The sequence below is a fragment of the Vollenhovia emeryi genome, unplaced genomic scaffold, assembly GCF_000949405.1.
Source record: "Vollenhovia emeryi isolate VEMERY1.0 unplaced genomic scaffold, V.emery_V1.0 DF939132.1, whole genome shotgun sequence".
Classification (NCBI taxonomy): domain Eukaryota; kingdom Metazoa; phylum Arthropoda; class Insecta; order Hymenoptera; family Formicidae; genus Vollenhovia; species Vollenhovia emeryi.
Genome location: NW_011967234.1, coordinates 1638389 through 1661185, shown reverse-complemented (window position 1 = coordinate 1661185; position 22797 = coordinate 1638389). Strand labels below are relative to the sequence as shown.

Below are 22797 nucleotides of genomic sequence, written 5' to 3'. Positions count from 1 at the left end.
TGAAAAGTCATAAATCCCCCGCATTGTTCGGTTGACTGCTCCCGCGACTGAGGCCAATATCGCGATGGGCCACCAACAGAGGGGTTGCGAAGCGTGGATCAGGGATGGCGCCACCGTAATGCCAACCACCCCCGACTGACGGAGGACCGGCAAAACCACCCCCGTAAAGCAGTCCGCCACCAGGGGGTTTGGAAAGCCGCCATTTCTGCCTAACTCCGCAGTAGCTATATCCCACGCCTTTTATACCAATGAAATGTCAAGGGATGCCGCGCGCTATAGACACGCCGATGGTGTCGGGCTATTCGGCTCGGGTCTCATAAGCTCGCGGTTCCTCGCGTACTGCCGGTTCCTCGCAGCGGGGTTGATTGCTGCCGTGCTGCTGGTGGTGCGGTGGTGTTCCATAAGCCTAAAGCCCCGATCCCGGTTTGTGCTCGGCGCGTCCGCGTTACGCACGAGTCAACGCGTCCACGCCGATTGAGTGACGCTGATCGCTCGGGGGTCGCGCGCCGCGACTACTCGTGTTCGACTTCTGGTGCTGCCGGTTGGATCCCGCGCGCGTCCTCGCGTCTCACGCGTACTATCGATAGAGGTATTGTCGAGTATAGCCCGGCTGGAGCTACGCCTGAAAAAAAAAGAGACAGGCGCGACTCGATCCGGCCACATTGCTGCAATCGCAATTGTGGCTCGAGCCGAGGGCGATTGACGCGGCTCGAATGACCGCGGCGGCACGCACGAGCCGGCCTCGCGGTGAATCGAACTTGAAACGCCGTTCGTCGAAACCGAAATTCTTTCTCGCTGAAGCTACAACCCTGAGACGACGGATACAGTGGCGAAAGCTCTGTCGAGGGAGAAGCTACGAGGCGACGATCAAACATCCGCGCAAATACTGGCTGAACAAAGAGAGCCGCTCATAAAAGTCGCCTATGCCTCGAAAGACGGTCAGGTAAAAGAAGTTGTCCATCGGAGACCGCCGCCGAATCGGTTCGCGATGAGCGAGCAGGATGTCGACGATGTTGCTTTTCTGACAGGTGAGACCTCCTATCCGGCTGCTCGGCCGGCTGGGGATCATAGAGGCGCGATCGCGTGCCTTCGGCGCTCGCCTCTGACACGATACGCGTCTGCTATACCTAGACAGTTACTTTTCCATAAGAACACCTCGGCCAGATGGCCCACTTACGGCCCCCCGCGAGCTGCGAATAGACTGCGAAGCACGTGTGTGCGATCAATAAAACGAAAGCTTCCTCCGATCTTTCGAATTAAAGCGTGCACACTTGCTTCTCGCCCACGCGCACCCTTGTATCGCAACCACTCGCCCACGGCTTTTGTTACTTAGGTTTCTTTATTGACAGCGGAAATAGATATGTGTGACGAGATGATGTTGTTCAATAATTTCATAACGCGCATCCATGTATGTACGTGTAACGTAACGGCGTAACAAAATATATTTGCAATAAATGTTCTACACGTTAGACGTGTCTAATTTATACGAATTGCTGATTTTGAAAATAATCTAAGCTTCTTTCGAGACTTATAAATTTACAGGTTTAATTTATTTCCGCAATAGACTTAAAATTAAAGTTACTTGGACACTAACATCCTATCTTGGCTCTTACTCCTTTATTATTTAAAAGAAATTTTCGAAATTTACATGTGTCAAAGATAAATACATTTTTGCATTATTCTATTGCAATATAATTGTATGTAACACTCTCTGTGTATAGAGGTCTATCAATTTAATACTCTTTTATATATTAAATTATTTTTAATAAACGTGTATAAAGTCTAAACAGTTATTCGATCTTAAATATAAGTAAAAATTTTTTTAATGTAGTACGTTAAGAACACGTTAGCATTCCATCTCTCGTATAAGTCAGGTGCATCAATTATTCTGCATAGTCGTACAGCAATTCAAAATTCAGGTCAAGGGTGAGGACGTAGCTGTGAGGAGAGCAAACTCTTTATTATACACCCGTAAAAATATTAAATATTGATAACCTTATATTAAATTATTCGATTAAATATAATCGATAAATTGGGATAAGTCAAATAATACAAAAATAAAAGTATATCTTCCATGTTTCTGTATGTGTACCGTTTATCTTTAATATGTACAAAACAATTAAAAATCGGAAATGTAGATCTATATTGGAAGTTATGAATTTATTTTTACTTTGCGAATATATTGGTTTATCTCGATTTGTTGCGCGTGCGGAAATGAAATTAAGCCGATAAAGAGACATATTTGATTGGATCATATATTTACAGCTGTTCATGGAATTTATACAATCAGTTAAAATTAATTATACTAATTAGTATGTAAATTACGCAACAATTACGAAATTTATAGGTACATTTATACATAATTGTATAATATTGGAGCGAACCTTTTAGGAGATTCTTTGTTCCAGGAGATAGCAATGCAGGATTGCACAGGCGTAACTTTTACGAACGCGCAAATGAAGTCGTTAGATGTTCGGAGAGAAAGACTTATTGTGTACTTTGTATCTGCTGCATGGTACTTCTCATCACATCACTTATCATCGCCTTGGCACCTTTGCGAAATGGTATTTAAATGTCAAATCTCCATTTTGAACGAGCGCCAGTTCTCAAGTGACATAAATATTAAATCGCGCATTTGAACGTCATAAATTTAATTTTTACATAAAAAACGTTGCATTTGTTACATTTGTTTCGTATTTTTAAACGCATATTATTTCTTTCTTTAGGCTGCATTTGTTCTGAAGAAGATCGAAAAAAGCTTGCAGATGAGGAAAGGGACGCCGTGCCTCGGATGGAGAATGGAGAGGTGCGCATCTTGTTTATTTTTGAAAAATTACTTTATTTGATTTAAACTGAACTAAATATATAAATATCTCTTTAATTGAAAAATATATTATACCTGTTATCTGCATTATATGTTAATAAATAAATTCTATATTTAGTAATGTTATAAAATTTTTTTAATTTATTTATGTATGAGAAGAGTAGAAATTATGAATTAGAATACGTTCGACTAAAGTAAAACAGACATTGTATATGATAGCAGAGCCAAAAAGTTAATCATTAGGTGAAATTATAGCAATGCGTCCATTGATTATCCATATTTTGTAATAACTCAAGATAGTCGAATGTAACGAGAATCTTGCAGGTATTTCCATGGGATAACATAAGGTTACCTGCTTTTGCACATCCTACTAGGTACAATATTACCATGCATCCAAATCTTACCACCTTAGAATTTAGAGGTAAGTTAAAAAATCTTACATTTAAAAGAACGTATTCCCCTTTTTGTATAATATATAATAAATTCATCGCTCGTTTTAATTTACAGGACGAGTCACAATCGAATTTTACGTTGATGAAGAGACCAAATTTATCGTCTTCCATAGTAAAAACTTGACAATAAAGGAGCAGGTAAGTAACGTCGAGCTACACACATGACGAGTGCCATTTTACATGTTAATATCTGTCATCATTTAACTTTCGAGAATTGACTTTCAGATAGTCAAAGATGGTCAAGGAGATTTTCTGAAAATTTCCAAATTGCTCGAGTATCCGAAGCGCGAGCAGCTATATCTGGAATTGGAGGACACATCGTTTCGAAAAAAGAACAATTACACACTATTCCTGAGTTTTAATTCGACGTTGAATTCTACTGAACTTAAAGGGTTCTATTTTAGCAGTTACACCACTCCTGAAGGAGACTACAGGTAACTTTGAAATTATAATTAATTCCTTTACGGCAAATGAATAATTCATCTGTACACGGAAAAAATGCTGTTGCATTAAACGTTAACAGTCACGGGCTGTCACAAACATAAATAATTCACTTAATTATATTTGTTATGGATTTTAATTTTAAGCATTAAACTAAATATCCAGATTATTAGGACAACAATCTGATATTTTACATTTATTAATACTGATATTATTTCTACGATTTTATTTCAATTACACCGATCTTGTTGATACAACATTAATCTTCTTTCCGTGTAGTAACACTAGACTTCTAACTTATTTCTTCAACTTTCAGATATTTGGCCACAACTCGCTTCGAACCGACATACGCGCGCATGGCCTTTCCATGTTTCGACGAACCACAATTTAAAGCTAAATTTAAGATATCAATATACAGGGATAGATTTCACATTGCGTTATGTAATATGCCCGCGATAAATACTGAGGAGGCCGGATTTTACTTGGGCACAAATCTGGTAAGTAACGCGCTTTTGTTACTTGATCAATTTAATGTGAAAGCTTCGCGATCGGCATCTTAAAAGTATCACCTTTCTCACCATGCCGATCGTAAGTACAAGTCACATTATTGCAATTACGATATTACCTGTGAATGACTGCATTTGCATCAACCTGATCCAGAACAATGTTACCTTTCAGCTGCGCGATGACTTTCAAGAGTCCGTAGACATGTCGACGTACTTGGTAGCTTTCGTGGTATGCGATTTCAAAAGAGTCTTCGAACTAACGAAGAGAAATACATCAGTAAGTGTGTACGCCACATCGCACATGCTGCCGCATATGAAGTATGCCATGACCACTGCTGCTCGTATTATGGATTACTTTGAATCTTTCTTTGGCATACCTTACCCCTTGCCAAAGCAAGGTATGCTCCTCAAATAAAGAATACAGCATAATTAAAGATCTCCATTTTAGCTGAATATATAATATTTTTTTGCCCTTAGATATAATAGCAATCCCCAATTTTGAGCCCATCGCTATGGAAAATTGGGGCCTAATTAATATTCGAGAATCGTTCTTAATGTACGATCCGCAAGAAACACCTACCAAACTACAGGAGTATATAGCCGTTATTATGGCTCACGAATTGGCTCATCAATGGTTCGGCAATCTCGTCACAATGAAATGGTGGAACGACCTGTGGCTGAACGAGGGCGCCGCGACGTTCTTCGAATACAAAGGCGTGAATCACATTTTTCCCGAATGGGGCATGATGGATTTATTCATATTACACAAAACGCAGCGAGCACTCGAACTTGACGCGCTAGCCAACAGTCACCCAGTAAGCGTATCCGTCGAAAACCCCATCGAGATAGAGAGCATATTCGATACAGTTAGCTACTTCAAAGGCGCTTCCATCCTCTACATGTTGGAAGTAGTTTTGTGCGAGAATGTTTTTAAACGCGGACTAAACGATTATCTAAATCTGCACGCGTACGGAAATACAGAGACCAACGATCTGTGGGACGTTTTCACAAAACATTCCAAAAATACGTCTATTAGTACGGAGCTCGACGTGAAAGTAAGTACAACGTGTGGGACTAATCGTTCTCTCTCGCATATTTCATAAAATTAAAATATTTCGGCAGACTATAATGAACACTTGGATCCAACAAATGGGCTTCCCACTTGTTACCATCATTCGCGAAGACAGTACTATCACGGCGACCCAAAAAAGATTCCTTTCTTCGCCGCGAGAAGACGCAATAAACATTTCGCAACCCAAATCGTCCTTTGACTACAAGTGGTACATCCCGTTGAATTGTTACACAGATAAGGATGACCCACTCGAATCTCCTTTGGAAGTGTGGATGAACATGACCAACGGTAATAATTACATTATTTATTTGTCTGTTTGGTATCCGTTTAACATGAAACCGTATTCATTCGCTTCGTCGCCTTCCTCCGAAAATCCTGACTGAGAAATTAAAGATAAATATTTTGTGTTTCACTTAGCGACTTTCGACATACCGAGCGACGTCGATTACATCAAATGCAACATCAACCAAACTGGCTTTTATCGAGTTAACTATCCGAACGAGATGTGGATCTCGATCATCAAAACTTTGATGAAGAACCACACCAAGTTCAGTCCGGCAGATCGAGCGAGTCTCATCGACGATGCATTTTCGCTTTGTGATGCGGGCGAAGTGGATCCTTCGATTCCACTGGAACTTTCGCTCTACCTGATTAACGAGAGAGATTATACGCCATGGGAAACCGCGCTACGATATCTGAACTTTTGGAAAGACAGGCTAGCCGAGAGCGAAGCATATAAGAGATATATCTTGTTCTTTAAGCAACTGTTGGGTCCGATTACAAGATACATTAGCTGGACAGATGAGGGATCTCACTTGAAAAAGTTAGTACTACATTCAAACATCTTGTTAGATATCTAATGATTAACGTAACGTATGTACACATACACATTGTACCAAATTTTGTCATCTTAATACAGATTATTGAGAATGGCAGTACTGAAGTCCGCCATCGAATTAGAAATGGACGATGTGGTGAAGTCTGCAAAGAATCTCTTTCAAGAATGGATATCGAAGGGCAAACGCATCGCACCCAATATACGGAATATCGTTTACATGGCAGGTAAAGAAAGGATACGTTATTTATAAAAATTGTTTGTACATTAAGTACTGATTAGATAATATCAGCATAATTAGAAAAGTAAAGTATTTTTACAATGCAAACCTGTTGTAGGCATCAAATTCGGAGAGGAGTCTGACTGGCAGCATTGCTGGCAGGTTTACCTTAAAACGCAAATTCAGAGTGAGAAGCTGTCAATGTTGCAAGCCCTAGGTGCGACGATGGATCCTTGGTTACTCAAACGTTATCTTCAACTTTCGTTGAACCGGAGTCTGCTCAACGCGCAAGAAGTTAATACCGTCATCACGTCCGTTGCTGCCAATCCGCGCGGACATTATCTCGCTTGGCGTCATATTAAAGCTTACTGGCCGCAAATAGAAGCATTGTATATGAATGAATCGCTCTCGATAAGCAATCTTATACTTAACGTTGTTCCTGACTACTTTATCACGGAGTACGATTATCGCGAAGTAAGGAGAAGTCATGTTCGCCAAGATATTTCAGCTCGATTTCTTTAAAGTTGTACCAAAAATATTTTATATATTTTTTTTTTAGGTCTCGGGATTCTTCAAGCAACGTGACATTCGCAGCAGTAATCGCACTCTACAGCAAAGTTTAGAAATGATCAAGTTCAACATCCACTGGGTGAAAATAAACGCGGAAGGCGTAAATAATTGGCTCGTGAAATATTTCACGGAAATGAAGCTTGCAAGTTAACCTTCGTTCGCCGAGAATGAGCCTGACAAGCTGAGTCATAATTCAGCCGTATATTCAGCCGTGATACCATTATGGCAAATTTTTCTACAATTCTCATTCGTGCGCCCTTAAGAAATACGTGTGGTAGCCTAGAAAAGTGAAATCCCCGATTATTTAGGGAGCGAAAAGAATCTCTATCGTCGTCTAAGTAAGATATAAATTTGCGGATCAAAAACCAACCGTTTCTATCAGTTTCAGAGATTTGTTTCCGTCAGGCAAATCGAGTTTAAAAGACAAGTCTTAGACATCATTTTTCTTGAGAAGGACATTCAAATGTATGTCCTGTACAAACCTCGTTATCATAGTTTGCTTGTCGGAAAGAATTCTCTAATAAGCCTAGAGAAAAGCCGAATTGTTTGTACGTAATACATTATACACCAATTTATACACTCTTTCGAAAGTATTTATTCAACGTGCACGCAGTGCATGCCAATCGGATCACTAAGTATATAAAATACAAGGAAATAGCGAGAGCAAGGATCGTTGTTCCTAGGACAGTCATTGACCTGACATTCGGAAGATAAGGGCTAATGGCATACGCCTACTGACGTTGAAAGCTTTAGTCTCTCGGGTTTGCTATACTTCATTATAACAAAAGGAAGCTACGGTCATCATTTCCACGTGTCCAAGCCCCATTTTTGAATCAACCAATATTACTTTAACAGGGAGGAGTCGAGCTTGCGGCAAATTTGTCGGAGGAAACGCTGATTATATTATCCACGTACGTCCTATTCGTAAGTCTACGTGCACAATTAAGGCATTGCAGACATTAAGGTAATAGAATTATCGTGACTATACGAGCGACACATTTAAGTAGCATATCAATATATACGGCAAAGAGCATAATACGTTAAATCGCTCAGGTCTGTGCCACAAGCACCGTCCAGAGAGATAAGATGGCGTTAATTAAAATCGGTGCGAGGATATATGAAAGATTGTAAAAATACAAGGATTCGATGTCTATCATGTGTGTTATGTATTCGTGTCTGCTAGAGGCTTGCTGGAGGCACAGGACACGGCTCGTGTGGAGTTGGTTGTTCTCCATGCGTCGTAGCATAAATAGAGAATTGGATATTTTATTATGAAAAAAAAAATAAAGAAATTTGTATACTTAATCTCTAAACAGCGCTTTATATATACATACGTATGGTGTGCATGTATTAATGTAAGACAGTATGCCGTGTTTGATCGAATACTTTGTGAAGGATCTAGATGCCGACGCAACTTATCTCTTGAACATCACGGTTTTCGAAGCATCGCGTTCAATTGTGAGAAATCTCATCGTGGTTAACAGTAGTAAACCTCAATTTGAAACAGGATCTGTTGTGAATTTCGACACCCAAAGCGAATCTTGTGTATTTCGGTCTATTGCTAGCTTTACGATCGTACAATTCCGATCGTGGCGCAGAGAGATGTACGCTGCTCTATGAACTAAAAATCCGAGTTCAACCAAAACATCGTTGGTTTTTATTCGGTCGCCATCTCTCGAAAGGAAGAGACAACCCGAGAGTACCGTATCATAAACACCACATCTCTATAGAGCTTCGCCGTTCGGAATCGGCGTTAAATTCCATACGTCTAACGCGGATGTATGCAAGAGAGGACACGATTTGCCCAAATCGAGGGCCAGAGTTCTACGTGGACTCTAGTGTCGAATTTAATGACGATAATGTCACTTCTTTGAATCTAAAAGATGAAGACACTTAATTTCTGAAATAATTGTAATTTGTATATTTTTTGGATTTCTAATAGCACATTGTTAGGAGGAAAAGCAGTCGTCCGACAAGCAAAAAGGTTGAATCCTGGTCTAGTCCTCGCCCGTTATTCTCTTTTCGCCTAAAAGTTATTATTTCGCGTCTTATCGTTAGTGCATATCTTCCCTAAGGTATACACCTCTATTTATTATTATAATAAGGACCAACGATGTTTGGACAATAAACACCAGAAGATAGTGAGACATATAAAAGTATGTAATTATTACACGTTAATTGTTTTAACAGTGTAGAGTGATTTAATGTTCTGTGATTAAGGCTTAAGTATTTAAGTATTTATTGCATAAAACTGATCGCGCACGGATACAAAGGAAGATATGAAGGTCTGCAAAGTGTCTAATAGTTATACACGGAAGGCAAAACCGATTTGCCGAGCAAATTCCCGCTCCGATCAGAAAACATCAAACTGTCTACAAACATTCACGTGCCCTTTTATTCCTTAAGTATTTCTCGTTGCTACCGGAACTCGGTAGTTAGTCAGGTCTGGGATTCGCGTGTTCTTGTAAAGATAACAATTTAAGTATCAGCACTCGTTTAAATGAAACACATTATCACTCGTTTCCACGCTCAAACACATAGGACATGACGGTTCTTCGGTATTTTCTTGCCACGAATCTCTACTGCCATTTTGTGCTTGCCATTATCGATGCCTACTGCAAAACGACATCTCGATATTTAATACTTATTGTTAATATCTTTCTTATATTGGATCAATCCACTTAACGGCGCATAGTCCATTGCGCTCGTCGCATTTACATGGTTCCATGAATGAACTGAGAGCACGCACATATAAATACCTACACGTACACGATCCCTCGCACATGGAAAAGCGATCTGTAAATAATTGCAGCGTAAAATCATTTTTCATCATTGTTCCATTGAGTAGATTTTGATACACTCCAAACGGCGAGTTAATGAATCGACGCACAATTAGATATCTTACGTGTAAATAGCATATTTTTTCACTAACGGATATTCTCTCCTTTTTAAGAGTTAACGAACGGCCGCTTCGGAATTTCTAAGGAAGCGTCTGCTCGCCGACCTGTGCGAGATGCGAACCGATTGGCCTATTTTATCACATTCTTACACTACGCGAAAGTACTCGCGTAAATGCATACGTGATACTTTCGTTACTTGCGTGTTCATGGATCAGAATTGCAGCTGCGAGTTTTGGTCCAATAACCATCTTCAGATATTCGACGTTTTACTTTCCACGGTATTTAAACCAGAATTTTTTTTACTGAGGTTTAATTAGATAAGGGGAGAGAGAGAGAGAGAGAGAGAGAGAGAGAGAGAGAGAGAGAGAGAGATTTGTCAAGGCGGATAATGTCAATTTTACTTTTGGCCGAGACAAATTTTATTGTTGTATTAAATTCACTAGACACGAGGAAAATGCTATATCGAAAGACTGGATACCAGAGTAACCAAGAGTATACTTATGTACTTTACGCAATCACGACACGATTACATCTTAAGAGAACGAGGCTGTCTTACATCTCATATTTATGTCAATGAATTAACATAATAATATATATTGTGTACCGTTCTCAATTGTATTGTTGTCATAGATATTTTGTTGTATAAAAACATACGAAACATGTACAAGCATATAAATGAATATATTATATGTTTAAAGTATATACACCAGAAATGCAATTCCTTAAATAATTTTAATTTATACATAAAATTCAATATATAACGCACCTCTTTCTCTATTTCTTTTCTGTAGTTATATAATATAACGTTACAATAATTATATAAAATAATGAGAATACTAATAAGAACACTAATTTATAAATTAAATAAAATTTATTACATTATAATACAAGATTGTAGCCCAATGCAAACATCATAAATTATTAGATTGTGCAAAATTAATTTTTATTTCTAATAAATTCATAGTAAAATCAGAGACAAATTGAGAACAATTATTGTAACTGACTATTACATACATGAATTAAATGGTTGATTATGAAATTATGAAAAACATTTTGGAGTTAATGTTTATTGTCTAACTAAAATTTAATGTTTATTGTCTAACAAGTGAAGAAACTTGAAAATTAAGACAAAACAATTACACGGGGATTTCGTAAGGATTTCCTTATGATTTCGGAGACAACGTCCCTCGATTAAATCAAGCGTCACCCCTTTGCGCGGTGAAGGGAACCGCGGTCAGTGACTGTCGTAAAAAGTACCTATGTCAATCGCAATGAAACGTCGCCGCGAGCGGCTATTATGCGTATCGGTTTGGAGGAGCAATAATGCGCTCGAAAAAGGGAAAGGGACGCGGATATCAGCGTTATCACTCGAGCGAAGGACCGAGGAGACACGTGAGGCGCGTCGCTCGCCGGAGAGGCTGTCGCCTGGCAACGGGCCGTCGTCGACGAAGGTCGTGCGTCAGGTGAGAGTGAGACGAACGCTCGGTATGCCCCGCACGCACAAGATCCGCGGTAAACGGTGCCACGTGTGCGGCCGAGCGTGGGGTCAAAGTTCGCCGTCGCGACCTCGACGCGGAGTGGGAGCGGAAAGGCGACGGACACGGCCGACTGACGGGGAAATCGTCGTTGCGCAGTTCGGAGACGCGCGGGTTCCCAGCTCTTCGTCAATTATTAGCAAATTATTATTAGAAATCGACGGACGGAAGGCTCTCGTCGCCTGCGCGAGCGCTTCCGGATCCGCTCCGGAAGCTGCTGTCCGCGCCGCGCTCGCTGGCGAACGCGCGGCGTCACGTGGAGCGCTGTTAAAAAAATGAGGCGATCGCTTCTGAGAGACGCGGAGAAAGTATAAATTGTTTCGCGGAGGATAAGAAATTACATCCGTGGCGCGGTGCGTTACGCACGACGTTGGTTCACGCGACTTTCGATCCGCGTTAGATTAGACTCGCGGCGGATCGCGGCCCGGTAATCGGGCGGCAAGCGCTCGGTGGCGAGATACCATCGGCAATAAGCACGGAACAAAATAAAGGAAGTTATTACAGCGTTTTATTTTTGCACGAAGGCCGAGGATGACACAAACGAGCCGTTATATCGCGCGTACCCGCGCGCTAATCACAAAGAGGGTTTGCATCATTTTCGCCATTCGCGGCCGGCAATCAGGCCAGCGGACGGTCTTTCGTCAACGAATCGAACTCGCGCGCATAAACGTATAAAAACGGCGCACGTGCGGCTTGTCCATTGGCGCTGGCTCGGCGTTCCGTACCGCGCGATACATCGCACTCATACGTGTATTTTAATCGAACCGCGAGCGTGGAGCCACACGTGTCCGCATGACACACGAACGGTAAGGCGAGCATGATGAAATTTCAGGAGCGCACTCGTCGACGAGCGTCGTTTTATCTTCATTCTCGAGAGATCCTATTTATCGTTCTTCACACTCGAGTGACACAGATATTCCCTTGAAAAACTTAATTCAATTCTCTATGAGATAACAGACAGAAGTGCACAATCGAAAGGGGGGATTTGGAGATCGTCCTCGCCAGCTAAAACAATGCTTTTTTTTTATTTTACCAGCAAACCGATTTAAATGAAATTCCAGGGAGAAATGACGTCGCTTTGACGTCGAGCTTTGGAACAATGTAGTACAAAGTTAGAGCAACCTGGAACAACTTAAAAAATTGTAATTTAAAAAAAGGGGGTGTCAACTTCGTGCACTCGGTCTTCTCTCCCTAAAGATTTTCGAGTGGAGTCGGAAATTTCTCGCAGGCGAGACCCGTTGAACGCCAACTCGGGGAAAATAATACTAATCGCGAGATATTATTCTCCTGTCCTCAATGGTGAGTAATCGCGCGATTATAACCATTTGAATTTCTATACGCAGGCAAGAGACCATAAATTTCTCGAAGTGCGTATTCCTTGGTAGCTCCGAGCTTCGCGAGGCTTGTTATGAATACCGCGTGTTACACAATTGCGCATTAACGTTTCTTCATCGCGAGTAAATGGATTCGAATATGCGCGCGGAGTCAATAAATTGCGCAAAATGGGCGCGAGAGTATCGCGACGCGTTCGATCATTGTCCGCCGTAGCCGCGATTATGCGTACGGGTTTTATGGGAAAGCGTACTGTTTTTTGTTATAAAGACACGTCCATTGGATTATCGCTCGTCGCGTCCAGTCTGGATGAGCCATTACGCTGATGGCGGAGGAGCGATCCGTAAATTTTAAGTCCGGTTTCACCAACGTTGTTTAGCTTTAAGCTCAGTTTAATTCATTCTTTAGGAAGTTACTTTAGAAAGAGACGAACACGAATTAAACAAAGATTAAAGTCAAACGACGTTTGGTAAAACCGGGCCTTAATCATTTTACGACTTAAGTTTTTCTCTGCCTTGCCTTACGTTTACGACTAACAATGAGACAGACTTAGGCCCGGTTTCACCAAATGTTGTTTAACTTTAAAGCCTCCGCTACAATGATTCTCGGTTCTGTCTACAATGGTCGTAGTCGTAAGAATAATCGACTGCGATTGGTCAATTCAGTCAGACGCATAAGAATTGACCAATCGCAGTCGATTATTCTTACGACTACGACCATTGTAGACAGAACCGAGAATCATTGTAGCGGAGGCTTAATACTTGGTTCAATGCATGTTTGTCTCTTTCTAAAGTAACAGTTGGAAAGAAAGACAAAGAACGAATTAGGCTAAGCTTAAAGTTAAACAACGTTGGTGAAACCGGGCCTTAAGCGTCTACGGATCGTTCTCTGCCATCAGCCTCACTCGGCCACGTTACGGCGGATCGCGAAACAAATACTTACGATCCGCTTGAAATTCTACTAGTCAAAAAGAAAAGCCGCTAACGAGCGGCGAGCGCGACGTAACAAGCACGCGCTGACGCACTCGTGCGTGTTGACACGCGCGTTCGCGAGTCTGAAATGCTAAATCCGATTCTTTTTGACCGGGGACGCCTCGATTTTTCCCCCTTTTTCGCTCCGCGAGTCGCGGAGAAGTCGGCGATAACGGAATATGCGGCGGCGCGCGGAGACGCGCGCGCAAAACAGCCGGCAATCGGCGTACGCGCGGGGAAATGAGCGGCGTCGGCGCGGCCCTGACAAGCGCGCGACGTCGGGCCGCGATTGCTGAGTCACATTTCGCGAACGATCTCTCCCGGCGAAGAGTGCGCGACGTCGCGTCGGCCCGCTCGCTCGCTCGGACGGACGGTTTCTCCGCGTAAAACCTGCAACTCCGTGCTCCGTGTCGCGCGCGGCAAAAGTGTCGTCTCATCGCTCCGGACGTCGCGGCGCAAAAGAGCTCCGAGATAACGCGCGTCGCTTGATCCGCGGACGGGCCCGTCTCGCGTTCGAATCGGCCGGGACTCGCGTGATCGTATGATCGAATCCGCGAGTTCTCGCTCTCCGCGCCGCGCTGCTCCTCCGCCCTCGTCCGCCGCGCTTCGCGCTCGCAGCTGATCCGCGCCGCGAGGCCGCGTCTCGCCGCAGCCGCCGCCGCGCTGTCATCGCGAGACGAGACGGGGACGTGCGGAGCGGCTGCCTGTCAGAGGAGTGTCCGCCGGGCATGCGTGTGCGACGCGCGCGCGCTGCTGCTGTTGCATCGCAAGGCTCTTCTGTGGCTCGTGTGTGCGCGATTTTGAGGTTATTTCGGTGACTCGGTGTAACTGACCTACGCCCGGCCGCGAGGGAGAGCCTTTATTTCCGCCCCGGCGCCCCCAGCGATCGGTCGCGTCGCCCCGGGGAGCTTCTGCCGGCGGCTGCCACGCCGGCGAGTCGGAACGGCGGATCCCGGAGCGTCCGCTGGACAACGACGCTCTAACCTCAAAAACTGGAGCACGCGGCTACGCTCGCGTCTCGCGTCTCGTCGCGTGAAACGGTGCGTCGCCCGGCTGTTCCCTTGGCGAGAGGACCCTTGGTTGACGCGGGACCGTCTCCGCGTCGCTCGCGCGTCATGTCAATGAACGTTTCGCGGGATTGCGTCACTTCCTCGTGACGCCGAGTCTGTCGTTCGTATCTCGCAGGGACGCCTTGAAAATCCGTCGACTCCGACTCCGCTTTCGTCTTCTCCGCGAGAAAGAGATTCAATTCGGTAAGATGCTGTGCATAAAGAAACTGTATCGGGAGGAGCTGCTGCAGCTCGCGCTGCTGCTCTCCCTGCTGCGCGTGGACCCGGAGTCCTACCTGGGCCTGGACATCCAGACCATCGGCGTGGGCTCGCTGGACCTCAACAACGGCTCCGGCTGGCACACGGACCACACCATCGTCCACCGGCCGATGTACGTCCACCCGAAGAACCCGGACTCCATGCTCCTCAACTACCAGCGCGACCTCTTCGAGGAGCTCAACTCGCTGGGCAGATACAACAGAATGAACTCCGGCCTCAACGCCATACACGCCTACCTGCTCAACGTCGAGGAGCCCGACGGGGACGCGACCGTGACGGCGGGCTCCAGCGCGCCGGTCTCCGCCAATGCTACCAGGAACGTGACGTCTCCCGACCCACCGACTGGCACGCAGAGTCCTGCGGAGCCAGTCGGCGCAGCGGAGCTCACTCAAGAGGTAACCCTCCTTCTATTCACATTGGCAGCGCGGAGGACGCGTGCAGTTGGAATAAGGATTAGCATATGTCGCGATAACATGGACATTTCTTCAGGTTGCTAGAGAGCTGGGCACTCTATGCGCTTGAGCACACAAGTGGGACTTGGTTCACGCCAATCTGCCATCAAGTAACTGGCGCTTCGATTAGCACACATAGCTACCGTACAGCACACACGTGGACCATGTCTCTCTTCGCGTTACAAATTGATGCTAATCCTTATTCGTTCGCTTCTCCTGCTTTGCGAACCGATGCTCGTGCTTTCAATCTGACATTTATGCCTGGTATTTGAGTATCGTTTCAGGTTGTATCAAGCGTTGCGTTGTTTAAACATGAGAAGTCTTTGTCTAACCCACTTCTTATTTCAACATATAGCATTTCTTTGGACAGTTAATTATACAAGATATCCCTTATAATTAATCATACGAAATATATAGAGGACAGTCCCCTATTACGAGATAGGCTGCTAATGTGAGATAGCGGAGTTGCTGCTAAATTAACAGGCACCATGAATGTATTGCCCTTGTGGTGAAATCTGTTTAGTGGAAAATTGATAGATCGTTGCGAAACAAGATTTGTGATCGACTTTGGACGTTGAAAAACCTACTGTCTCGTAATAGAGGACTTTCCTCTACAATTTCCTTCAAAAATGTCATAATGCAATATCGAGCCACACAGGAGAGCATTGATACTTTATATCGTATTATCACTCGTTGCGTCTTACAATACTTCTTCTTGCCAAAGACACGGACAATCCCATAACGTGAATCAGGCAGCATGCAAAAAAGTCAGACTTAAAAATAATATTTGGCGGCGCGTATCTGGAACATTGTTTTTCCTCGCGCGAAGCGAACGTTCTAAAAAATCAGAAATAACCGCGTCCCGTCACGGCCACGTTGGTAGGCGGGAGAGCGCAGTATCGCTCTTTGACAGCAGTGTAATCGCGTCATGTAAATGACCCCGCGCATCCTTGCGACGACCTTGCTATCTGCGGAGGCGCCCTTCTTCCTCCCCGCCCTCTCTCTCTCTCCCTCTCTCGCTCTCGCTTTTGTCTTTCCCCTCTTCTTTTCGCGCTACTAAATTGGCTCGTAGGTAACTTTAATCTTTCATCAATATCAATTGAATCCGCCTCGTGGAATCTTACGCAGTTTATATAACGAATAATTACGTTTTGCGTCGAGTTGGATAAGACTTTGATGTGGTATCTCATACGCGCGTCATTATAAACGGTCAAACGTGGAATTAGATAGACACATAATACACCAAACTCGGCCAGTTCTTTTTATGTGTACAGTTTATTTTTACTTTTACGAGGGATCGTGAATGGACATTCTACAGAATCCAGACGTATTTATCAATGTATCTGTACGCGTCTTCGACTTACAATTAGAGATGTTATCTAACAGCATCCAATATTCGTTTCGTTTCGAGCTCGTGTTGTTTCCGTGTCCTGTGAAAGGACGCTTATAAAATTCCGTAGAAATTCGTGAAACGAAGTTTACGAGCGTCAATACCATAAATGTTGCCGCGTGGACGAAAGACAACAGGTTGATGAGTCATAAACCCACTTTACTTTGTTGTACACTCTGAGATCATGGCTACGTCCGCCCGCGATTCGTTTTATTTTCACGATTTTTCTTTGGCCGAAGCTACACGATGATCGGTTGTTTCCTTCTGAGGACAGGCGTCCTTGCGTACGCAATTTACCTATACCTGGCCGATCTGGGTCAACTAATTGCGAATCCGTCCTCAATCGGCTTAGCGACGATCGCTTTGAGTAAATTTAAATCCCTCGATCGTATACATTGGACGGCAATGACGCATTATTACGAACGACCGATACGTGCTGTGTGATAAAAAGTATATCGTCTCGAGACTGATACCGCGCGTCGTAAATGATAATAAATTAATCACGCGCAATGACTGCCGTAATTGACAAATTTTAGTAAAGTTATTTACGAGGGGGAAACCGCTGAGGGCATTGTGGTGTACAGATTTGCGGCATTACTGGGCATTGCTAGGCATTTTTTGGGCATTAGTTTGGGCATTAGGTCTTTTGCTGGGGCATTATAAAGATAAAATAAGATAAATTAAACAAAACAAGATAAATAAGACAAAATAAAGATAAGATAATAAAAATTAAGTAATGCCCACTGGGCATTAGTGGGCATTGGTGCACAAGATTTTGGTCAGCGGTTTCCCCCTCGGTTATTTATTACATTCGCGACGTTCGGAGTTTGCTAGCAGAATCTTATATCGTTCTGCAATTAGAATATTCAAAATTTCCAGATAAGATAAATAATTTAGAATAAAATTCTGAATATTCGAGAATGACGCAAAGAGTAAAAGAATTGTTGCAAACATTGGCTTATTATTTTATGCTCGGTCATATTTATTGGATTACAATCATAGAAGTAAAATTCGTATGGCTGAAATGCGATAATCACAAATTTGATGGAATAAAGGACCAAGAGCCGTGACAGGGTATTAATGTCTAAATATTTCACATTTTAAATTTATTACGAGAAATATTACCTCAGCCATTTTTTGGCAATAAATTAAAAATATGAAATATTTAGACATTAACACCCTGTCACGGCTCTTAGTCCTTCATTCCTTCAAATCGTAGAAGTATAATTTACAGACACTACCTACTTTTGTTTGTTTGTGAGTTTCTTTGATTCGTGTTAAATCGAATTTAAAGCTTGCTTGTCTGACTCTAATACATTTTCACGAACCAACTAATAAAGTTTTTAGAAAAAAGGATAATTAATATCAGCTCCGAGAAAAATAATAAATAATTCTGAAATTAATTAAAATACAAGAAGAGACGTATTTAACGTGTGATCTATTAATTGAAATTACGTCTGGAGGCTAAAACTTTGGTAGTTTTCCTTGTGACAGAGTGGGACGTACCTAATTAGATACGCGATTGATTTACCTAAAAGAGAACATTGACTGGATTTAGTCATTAATGCGATCTTTGGTAAACTAAGGTCACGCAAGGCTATGATATCACTCGCCCGTGGAAGCGAAAGCTTTTCTTGAATAACAATCATATAATTTGCATCATAAAATTTTTCAGGTGTAATTAAACACTCGTGTTTTTGCAAAGATTGCTGGCTCTATCAAGTTGCGAATACGCATCGAATGTCTGAAATACTTGCATGAAATACTTGCATATTTTAGCACGAGTGTAGGTACGCAGGCCGTTATTCTAATTATTGGAATTCAATGTAATCTACGATAGTGTAGATTATACTTGATTTTCAATTAACAATACGAACGAGACCGCGATTTATTTAAATTATTTTCGGTGTATCATTTTTTTACTCTCAACTCTTAACTTTTATTTTTGTAATATAAAATGTCTTTTGTTTCGATATGGAGAATACATTTTGAGACGCTGACAGAACTTTTAAGAATTTTTAAGAAATTATGTGCTACTTGAAAGAGATGTTGTTTTCAAATGATAATAAACGCCTCGATGACGCACAGTGCTTCAAACACGGGATGACGTAATCGATCGCAGTAAGAGTGTTTTAATAATAATAGAGTGATTCTTTTGTTATCTCTGCTTCTCTCAAAGACTGGACTAACATTTCGTGAAATGCGCTTATGCGTCAAGTGCGAATATGCACTTTGATAAGTAAGCAATTTTCGCGTCGAAAATATTTCTGAAATAAGCTATGATATCATTCGTATAATCCAAAAAAAGTCACGGTTAATATGATGCAAAAGAAGTGACATAAGGAAGCATTGCTTTCATGGCATCAGCGTGTCACGTTTTTTTGTGCCTGTCACTTATTATACTTTTCGGAATAATACATAAATATATATATTATCGTCAAAGTTTTTAAAAAGAATGTTCGCATTTGCGACGCTGCAATAATCAACGCCTCGAGCCTCATCGATCTTCTCGTTCCGAGACAAAAAGTTGACGTTTATAAATAAGAATAAGTCAGCGGATCTGTGTAATTCTACATAAACATTTTTTACTTACTGACTGAATGTCACTAAGCACAATTAAAAATTACTCGCAAATATATTTTCCGTACATTACCGAGAACTGCCTTGTCCCAAATTAGACATCTGGCCTCATTCCAACATGCGAGTGACACGAGTGAATTTATCGGGCCTTCGAAGAGCATTCGGCGGAATTTGTATCAATTTATTTTGCAAAAAAGATCAATTGCTCAAGTCTTTCTCGATGACAATTATAGATACCGCGTCGATCAGCCTGGCCGATTCGAGTAAACGTTTCGGCGAGACATTGCTAAAAACTTTTCGTACGGTTTTCCGCGACGGCCTCGATTACAAAAATAATTGCGCGCGTTGAAAACGACTTCTCGTAAAAAAGGTATGCGCGAAAAGCAGACGTGGCCCCGATTCCTTGAGGATTGATGCGACAGAGCGGAACTCATAGTGCAAATCTCTCGTTTCCAGAGCGATATATACGCGTCCAGAATTAAGAAACAGTCGGGGATTTTCGACGCGATCATAAAAAGGCGCTCATGCAAAGGAATTCGCCTTTCTGTCTCTTTTTACGTGTTAAGGACGCGTTGAATGATTGAGTGCCATACAAACTTCAAGGCTTGCATTTTATATTTTCGCCAAAGTTTTCATGACACGTGAAGCAGATCCTCGTTTTGATCGGTAGTCAGAGTGTTCGTGCTCTTTTTTTTTCTCAAAGATGTGAAATTTATATATATTTATATATGGATACGTGCAAATTAAACGAAAGAGTGACACTAACTGCCGCAGTAAATATTGGCACGCGTTGAAAGTCCTACAGAAATCGGCCAAGTATACAAACGGTACCCTCAATGTAAATTTACATGTATTTCGTAATATTTGGAAACTACGAATCTCTAATATTTACTTGAACACCGATTATAACATAATCCTTTGTATCATATTAGTAACAACATACCATATTACTTTTTTAACGTGTTCTATACTAGAAAATATGGTTGGAGTAAATCACATGCATCGCGAAATTAATTTGATCTGAGAGAAAATGCAAAAATTTTATTTTGTATTTTTTACGTTACCTCCTCACTTACAAATAGTGACGTATGTTATTGCATTATAGAAGTTTATATATAAAATTGTATTGATATAAGTGTTCTAACATATTCATTTATTATTAAATTTTTGAAGATGTAAATTTTATATAAATATTTTTTTGTCAAAGAATTAATTGATATGTTTCTCCAAAACAGTTTGGAGTAAATTAACTCTTTCCTCGAGTGTTTTTATGTATGAAAATTGAGGATGTCGGACTTTCCCCGGTTGTAGAAAGGCAGCTGCAACCAAGCATATCTCGAGAGAAATATACGTAGCATTTTACGTAGAGACGAACACAGATCTTTGACGGATCGAAGTTGGCAAGCTGCCTTACTGCGATCGAAGTGCACCTCCCACGTGCTGATTACTTTGTAGTGAAATAAAGGAGACAAAGTTAGGGTTATACGACAATGCTTTATTGGCAAGCACAGATGATGACAATAGTTTATTGGCAAACTCTGATTTTCAATATATATATACTCATACATTGCATTCTATTTTATAAATACAATGTAACAATAGATCCAATTTGTAATAATAGCAAAAATGAATTTGTAATTAACTATGATAATATCAACGGTATTATTGCAATATTTCATATGAATTCTATTTTTAAGAATAAAAATAGTACATAATTCTTTAATTCACCGACAACATCACACATAGTTTGTGACGTAGCTATTTTTCATCTTATAATGAACTCGTAAAAAATGTAAATTTTAATCGAGATATTGACGTATAACTCAGACATTGTTCTATAACTTTATTTCACAGAAATTTTATTTGCTTAATTCTAATATTTATTTATTTTCTTCATATTATTTGTTTTTGTGTATTTAATTAATGCAATGGCAATGAGCTAATAAACATGATGCTCTTAGAGATACTCAGGCAATAAAAAGTAGTTACTTAAAGTAAGATACATTTATCTAGACTTGTGAGTTGAAATTTTAAATAACAATGATAGTAAAGTACAGAGATACCATGGTATATTTTCATTTTGTCTCACCAAAATTCTTTAGGTATAAAGTGTTCACATATAAGACACACATATAAATGCAAAAAAATTAACAGATAAAGAGCTATTGGTATAATGCAAGGTCTAAGTACCTAACATTATGGAACGAAGGTCGACGTAGTGACAAAGTCAAACGTTTTACTATCTCCGTTTGCTCATTTTGTTTTTCGTTTCATTTTTTTAACTGCTTTTGCGTAATATTCAATATTTAAATGTGAATTTTCAATACTCCCGTTTTACATTTTCATCTAACGTAATACATACAATAACCTTTTTACCTGTTCTCGTATGAAATGTTGCTCGTATGTGTTAAAACTTTCTAAAAGTATTTATAAATAAAGTTTTGTTAAAATACTTAAATAAAATACGTAATGCAACGTAAAAACATAAAAATATTACGTATTAGTAATTAATTATGCATTTAGGTACATTTGATGACAATTTACTAATTTGGAATGTATTATTAATAAGTGGTCTAACGTGAGTTTAAGTTACTCATTGATAATCGGTAGCACACTCCAAATTTTTATAATACCGACACGTTCGACTATTTTATCGTTCATTATTTTTATGATCGAAGTAACGGGAACCTGTCCGTTGTTTTGCACCGATTGCTCTGCCAAGTTTTAAATCGTGCAATGATTTTGCAACGGGTCTCGAAGTGATGTACATAAACAGGAAAGACGATGGATTAAATCAATTTTCGATTCTTTGTTGTGAATATACTCATGAGGCAAACATCAGCATATCAATTTACTTGAATAAATTTGTCAGTTAGCGACTGATTCAGACAAGCAACATTCTTTTGCTAAGAGAATGTAATGTATAAAATGTCGATGCAAATAACATCCCGGTAATTTACAACATACGCAATTAATAGGATTCTCATATTTCTCCGAATTAAAAATTGGTCTCGTAAATGCTGTTTCCATCACTATAAAGAACTGAAAACTCGAAGGACTTTTGTCATATCCAATCTATCGGAATATGGAAAAGCTATTATGAATTTTTACGTTCATATAAATCTGACACAATTTGAAAATTAGCCAATATTGAAAACGAAAAGTTTCACCCCCTAAATGTCGAGAAAAGCCGCTAAAAAAATACGAGTCTAAAATTTTTTATGCTCTACAACATGTCCGAAGCGCATCGAAATCGGTGAGGGACACTTTCGACCGTTCCCTTGTAAAAGTCAACTTATAATCCGTCGGTTTATAATTAACCAGTGCTAGTCGATTATTGTCATTGAATCGGCCGGATCGCATCGTGTAGCAAGTTCTTATATTTTGCA

General features: G+C 41.1%; 2 protein-coding genes across 5 annotated transcripts in view; both read left to right on the top strand.

Annotated features, from left to right (window-relative positions):
• LOC105568020 (endoplasmic reticulum aminopeptidase 1-like) overlaps positions 1-8565 on the top strand; it is a 14530-nt gene extending 5965 nt beyond the window's left edge. For 2 of the 4 annotated variants that reach the window (XM_012023365.1, XM_012023368.1), the window contains 13 exons: positions 2409-2564; positions 2727-2806; positions 3149-3245; positions 3332-3414; positions 3502-3710; positions 4034-4214; positions 4396-4621; positions 4701-5278; positions 5346-5583; positions 5713-6118; positions 6215-6357; positions 6469-6824; positions 6910-8565. In XM_012023365.1, coding sequence (XP_011878755.1) covers positions 2409-2564; positions 2727-2806; positions 3149-3245; positions 3332-3414; positions 3502-3710; positions 4034-4214; positions 4396-4621; positions 4701-5278; positions 5346-5583; positions 5713-6118; positions 6215-6357; positions 6469-6824; positions 6910-7071 — 2915 coding nt within the window. In that variant the 3' untranslated portion in view covers positions 7072-8565. Of the gene's footprint in view, positions 1-178; positions 1029-2408; positions 2565-2726; positions 2807-3148; positions 3246-3331; positions 3415-3501; positions 3711-4033; positions 4215-4395; positions 4622-4700; positions 5279-5345; positions 5584-5712; positions 6119-6214; positions 6358-6468; positions 6825-6909 lie in introns of those variants that run through there. The other 2 variants (XM_012023367.1, XM_012023366.1) reach the window with 2 other exon arrangements.
• Positions 8566-14346: 5781 nt separating this feature from the next.
• The window catches only part of LOC105568021 (segmentation protein cap'n'collar-like), a 73682-nt gene continuing 65231 nt past the window's right edge, over positions 14347-22797 (top strand). Inside the window, exon 1 of the mRNA XM_012023369.1 lies at positions 14347-15381. Coding sequence (XP_011878759.1) covers positions 14917-15381 — 465 coding nt within the window. The 5' untranslated portion in view covers positions 14347-14916. The remainder of the gene's footprint in view (positions 15382-22797) is intronic.